The sequence below is a fragment of the Atta colombica genome, unplaced genomic scaffold (assembly GCF_001594045.1).
Source record: "Atta colombica isolate Treedump-2 unplaced genomic scaffold, Acol1.0 scaffold38, whole genome shotgun sequence".
Lineage (NCBI taxonomy): Eukaryota > Metazoa > Arthropoda > Insecta > Hymenoptera > Formicidae > Atta > Atta colombica.
This window is the reverse complement of record NW_017259490.1, coordinates 1366256-1372711: the sequence shown is the minus strand read 5'-3', so window position 1 is coordinate 1372711 and position 6456 is coordinate 1366256. Positions and strand designations below refer to the sequence as shown.

Below are 6456 nucleotides of genomic sequence, written 5' to 3'. Positions count from 1 at the left end.
TCCCCCCCCCCCCCCCTATTTTCCATCCACCATTCCGTGCATTCGTTTCAGAACTCCGTGTAAACGCGATAGAGAATGGTGTCCGAATGGTCTCTCTTCTCTTTCTCTGAACTAAATTTTGATTCGTGCAAATACGAATCTTTCCCTGAATCTAATGTCGAACTTTGAAATACGTGTGCTTGTGGATATATGAGATATCGTATATTTTATATTGTTTGTAAAAAAAACACGTTAAACATGATTATAACACGATTAAACACGATATTAAACACGATTTAATAACCGGTAAAATAATAAGATAGTAATTTGTTAATGTTAACCGATACAAACAATATTGAATTTGTTATGCTTTGATATAATAGAATGAAATTATGATTTTCCACCCCTTGAAATTTTGACACACATTAATTGAAGAAAAATTAAATTACAGAAAATTTTCTAATTATTTTTACACAGTTGAAACGTACCTTTTCGAATATCTGGCCTGTGAGTTGCGTTCGTACGGTTCCTCGGCTGTCCAGTGGAATATCCACCGGAGGGTGTCGTGGGGGTCGCTCCCGGTGTACTAGGATTGCTACCACCGGGGGTGTGAGCGCCATGACCCGCGTCGAGCCTCGCGAGGCCCCCATTGGTTTCATCCCCGAAGTCACTCTGCGCCCAGACTGCAAAACACATCACACCCTCTTGCAACATCGTCTAGGCGCATAGTAATCCTTATTTATTCTCGGCTGCAGCCGCGTACATTAATTGGAGGGTTCCTTTCCGCGTTTTGCTAAATCCTTCTTGCACGATATCGCGACATAATGAATGATGTACTGCTATTTCAGATTTAATCAAGGCAAATAGTTAAGTGATGATTGAACAATTACTATTGCATTAATTTGTATTATTATTAACTATCATTAAAATCTAATATCCGATAAATAATAATCTAGTAAAATAATCTAGTAAAATAATAAAAAAAATCGATTGCCTTTTACTTCAAAAATGAATGGAAAATTATTTTTATTTTCTCTTTGAACCTTTTAATTTTCAAACATAGATATTTTAGAAATTTTACATTGTAATTCCTCATAATACATATGTTGCATGAATGGGTCAATTAATAATAGTGTTACCTCGCCCACCCAAATAAAAGTTATGTTTTGCTGCGGCGAACCGCCCCTCAATCAACGACTATTTATCTACCGACGAAGTAGACGCGATAAAAAGAGAAAAACGGATTCTCCGCTTCTCCTTTCCATACTTCATCGTCGATGTGTACTCTTTATGCATCCGCGTGTTCGTGTGTACATGCAAAGCCACGCGGGGCGGGCTGAGAAGTTAATCGGCTCGGTCGTTTAGCTTCGCTCCGTTTAGTTATATTTGGTTTCCACAGGAGCAAAGAGGAGGGACGTGGTTCACAATTAGTCGGCGCATAACTCGGGCTGATTTAATGTCGTAAAGCTTACTACGTACGTATGAAGACGCATGTGTCACTTACTTCGATACCGCTAAGTGTGAGCGGTGCACACGTGTTCGTATACGAAATAAAAGAAATTTCTTGTGCGATATTTTTTCAATGGCGGAGGTCTCAAGTATGCGTGAATTGAAGTTTTTAAATTAATCATCTTTGCCGTTGCGAAAAGATGAGCTATACCCTATGATGCTATATGATTGAAAAATATTTGTTTAAATCAGAATAGTTTTTAATTCGGGAAACTTTAACATTCTTATCCATCAATGATTTTTAATACGATTATATATTTTACTATTACGTGCATCTTTTAAATATTATGAGGTTTCGATTAATTTTATTACGAAGTTCATAACGAATTGATCTTCTACATCTTGAAATAATTAAATAGTTTGAAATGAAGAATGATTGTTTCTGTAATTGATAATAAAAGCATCGGGATGAAAGGGTATGAGAAATGAAAAAAGTTCAGTCGAGTTTTTACTCGCATCATTTCAAGCAAAGTTATAATATTTTGGTAGATAACTTGGTTAGTTCAGTTTATTACGACACGGTATGCACGCGCACGAATACGTGAAATTTTTCTGGCAACGAAAGATATACTTGTCAACGCGTATGATATTTTAGGACGTGCGCTCTCTAGTATTAATTTGCAGTATTAATTTGTGAGTTACAAACACGCAGCGTATGTAATTGAGGAAATCGTTGAAACTGTTGACAAACGGACACCAAACAGTTGTTGTGTTAAATGCTTTCTCCAATGATACCTTCTTGTTAACACTTTGACTGCCAAGTTGATTTCGGTACGAGTTCTAGGAAAGTTTTGAAGTCGAAAAACAACTCTTCTCAAATGTTTACATGTACAATTACATTAAAAAATAAATCATATAAAAAATAAATAAAAAGTATATCATATTTTATTTTATGTTGTTGAATATTTAATAAAATGCAATTTTAAATGGAATAAATATCTGTGATTGAAAGAAATGCGGATACAAACAGAAAAATAGAAAAATATTCAATTTTATTGTTAATAAATCTATCCTCTCTCTATATATATATTGATAATACATCTCTCTCTCTCTCTCTCTCTCTCTCTCTCTCTCTCTCTCTCTTTCTCTTTATTATCTTAATATTTCTTTTTCTTTTAATATTTCTAAATACTTATTAAAATCATTCCAAATTGGATAAATAAAACCGTCATTTAATAAACGGGAAATGGGGTCCTTAATAAAAATTCACATATCCAGATATCGCAGTGTGATCAAAATGTTAATATCAATTTATTAGAAAAAAAGCTTTATTATATAATGTTTAAATGATAAATAACTACTTTGTGATTTCTATCCTGAATTCAAGCAATTATAAAAATCGACTGCAAATACTGTGTTTCCAAAGATCGACGGATTCCTCTCGGGAGTACTATGTATTTATAGCTCGACTATAAATTTGTAGGAAGGTATCTACGATGGGGGAACGTGATGAAAATCGCTATGCTGCCGCGGAAAATTGATATTGACGAATATCTCGATTTTGCATCGTATATAAATCAATCTCGCCCGGACATTGTCGCGCGATCATGCGTGCGGATATTCGTCACGCGTTCGCTACAGCTGCTCCGTGTATGTTTATACAATCATTATTATTATTATTATTTATCGCTTTGGTAGCAGAAATTGAAACTGTAATTTAGGTAGGTAAGTTCGTATCTCGATGTTGTAGATTAATGTTGAGATCAATAAGATTGATTGTTGGTGCAGAAATGATCTGCGTATTTAGTCATAACGATTATAAAGTAAGGCACGTGTAAAGTATATTTAGAAATTGATTTAAATCTATAATGCATTATAATACAACTTATTAAAACAAGCTCCAACATTCTTTCTATATATAATGTTTTTCCCTTTTTTTTAGGCATTTCACACATAAGCGATTTGTGTTAAATCAAGCTTAATTGAAAATTATGCCGATCTTAATCCCACCTTCCTGACCAAATATGTTTTCTTGCGAGCACCATATAAATACGCGAACGTGACTTGCGAGGTTGCTACTGAGTGTCTGCCGGAATTCATGATTAATTCGCCGGCCGACGAAATGCGAGAGTGGATGAGCCGTGTCGACAACAGGATTATATAAGTCGCAAAATGCGGTACGATTTCGAATGAGGCAAGCTATAGCTGTGCTATGTTGTGCTGTGCATCGCAGAAATGCTAGTGTCTTTTGAAATTTATTTCCGAAGTTATGCACAGCTCAACAGAATTGAATTTATTTAGCAACCGATCGAGAAATGCTTATCGTAGGTTTCAGTCCTTGATCTTGAAACTGCAGACAGAACGTTACTTAGATGATCCAATATGTATTTAAAATATGTATTTAAATATGTATTTAAAATATACAAAATATGTATTTAAAAGCATTTTCCTATAAATCGATCTTATCGGAATGATTATATATTTAAAACAATTTGTTCGATAAAAAAAAAACAATTCGTTTGCTACTCGAAGAAAAGACAAAATGCTATCGCAAATGCTTTCTTGATAGATAAAAAACAAATAATAATTCCTAATTTGAAGCTTACTTGTTAATCCACTCAAGTATTAATTTTCAAAAAATAAATACTCTTAACGTGACAACATAAATTACGTAAATTAAAATGTTTGTTTATATCATCTTTTATCTTTTGCTTTTTTGGATTTTCGGAGTTAAATAAAAGCGAGAATCCTTCCGAGGGTTTTGAGGATCTTCATTTGTTTACTACGAAAGTATTTAACTGTTAACCAACGGATACATTCACCTTCCTCGTTTCGATAAAGATAATGTATACCGACAGAATCTCTTACACACTGTGCTTGTATATTATTTCAAGATTAGAGTTAATCACATAATCTACATCGTGATCTGACTAACACTACTCGAGCGACCTACTCACCAAGTAAAATTTATAGACCGTCATTTCTCACGCTTCAATATGTCGCCAACAAATACATATACATAAGGATTTATATCCTTGATGACTACCAAATTCCTATTATACCTCATCTCTTCAAAATTACACCTTTTTATCATAATAATTAACTATGTGAATACTCCTATATTAAAATATGCGATATTTGATCTAAATTTGCATAAATCATTGAATTTGAGTAGATAGGGGTGAGACTGTGGGGTACCTAGGGACATGTTGTAACTTGCAACACCCTAATTATTTTTTTAACGACAACGAAATTTTTAATATTGGCTGTTTAATCGTATTAATTTTTCAATTGATGTAATATAATTGACTACCCAACATTAAACATTTTGATATTGTTAAAAAAAATAATTAGTCCATCTTATGGTACAAAATATGTCCCTAGATATCCATTCTTTCTTACTCGATAATTTCAATGCATAGTTGAATTGTTGTAACAAAAAATTTGTTAAATTGCTTAACAGTTTTAAAGTTTCGCGAAGCTATAACATAATCGAATTCAATTGATTTACTGAGTAATCAAATATAAAATCAAAAACAGAACTCGAATTCGAGTGCGAATAGAAATTACAAATAGTTTTATGCGAGTAATAATATCAAATAACATTGTGCGGGACATGGCGCAATGATTTTCCAGAGTGTCATTCGTGGATACACTTTCCTCGTGTCTAGCGCGCACGTTCCCACGAGATCCCCTGCGGAGTTCTCGGAGGCTTAAGATGTCGTATCGTTTGATGGCTGTGTGCTTGTCCGCCGGCGGCCACCATGGGTTCGTGGCGGAGTTACCGCGGATACGAGAGAGGATCCCGAGAGGGCGGAATGTGGCCCCGACACTCTTCACCCCGCCCTGTCAAACACGTTCGACACCCCGATCCCGTTCGCGCGCTCGAGCATTTCTCGAAGAGAGAGAGAGAGAGAGAGAGAGAGAGAGAGAGAGAGAGAGAGAGATCATATATTGATCCCTCGACCTGAAAACGTCGAAACAATATGAACCTTTCTTTCTGTCGACGCAGACGAAAGATGTTCCATACGTCGAACATCTGCCAAAAATACTGAGGCACAACACGAATATTAATAAAATTTCACTTAATTATTGAATATAAATGAATATAAAACGCAAACTCTTGAAATAACGAAAAGAGTAAAATCGCGTTTTTATAAAAAAAAAATCGAAACATTCAATTGTCATTTTCGGGAATGAGAGAAAAACAGAGAAGCGCGCGGCGCCTCAGTTCTTTAACATCAAGTGTCGCGTTGCTTCAGTTCGCACATGTTTTCACACAGCAGAGAAGAGATCGAAATTCGGTCCATGAAAGCGTGTAGATGACGAGGGGAGAAAGGAACCGCAATGTACGGTCGAGCGAACAGAATAAAGAAAAGCGAGAGTTAGAACGTCGAGTGAGAGAGGAGTAGGGATGGTAACTAGAGAGAAAGAGAGAGAGAGAGAGAGAGAGAGAGAGAGAGAGAGAGAGAGAGAGACAGGTTGTAACTCACAAATTTATTACTTTTCCCCGTGCTTCGAGTTATTTTATGCCAAAGACAAACTGGGCCCGTCCTGCACGAGCGAGGGGGAAACGACGACGACGACGACAACGACGACGACGACGACGACGACGACGGGAATGAATATCTCAACTGCCTCGTCGCGCGCGTTTTTACGCCCGCGGGATATATTAGTGGACCACTAATCCGTACGGATTTTACGGGACGGCTGTGCATGCGAGAACGCCGTCTTCGTCATCGTCGTCGTTGTCAACGACGAAGACGACGACGAGCGACAGCGACGATTGCAGCGGTGAAGTCGCGCGCACCGTTTTCATTTCGTTCCATTTAGCCCCATCGACTCTCGTCCCGATGCGATCCCATGACCTCGGCCATGCCCGAGTTTGCGCTCGGGCTAAGTCGACTTACGCCCTTTTGTCGATATCGCGATGTTACAGTGAACTCTCTGTCGGTCGACGTCGTACTATCGAAACCTTCCGAAGAATGACCAGAGAGCTTCAGGAAATTTGCATAAAAATCGCTGCAG

At 36.8% G+C, this 6456-nt stretch overlaps 1 protein-coding gene across 1 annotated transcript in view; it reads right to left on the bottom strand.

Annotated features, from left to right (window-relative positions):
- The window catches only part of LOC108690916 (pituitary homeobox x), a 38058-nt gene that overhangs the window by 22528 nt on the left and 9074 nt on the right, over positions 1-6456 (bottom strand). Inside the window, exon 2 of the mRNA XM_018198468.1 lies at positions 468-662. Coding sequence (XP_018053957.1) covers positions 468-662 — 195 coding nt within the window. The remainder of the gene's footprint in view (positions 1-467; positions 663-6456) is intronic.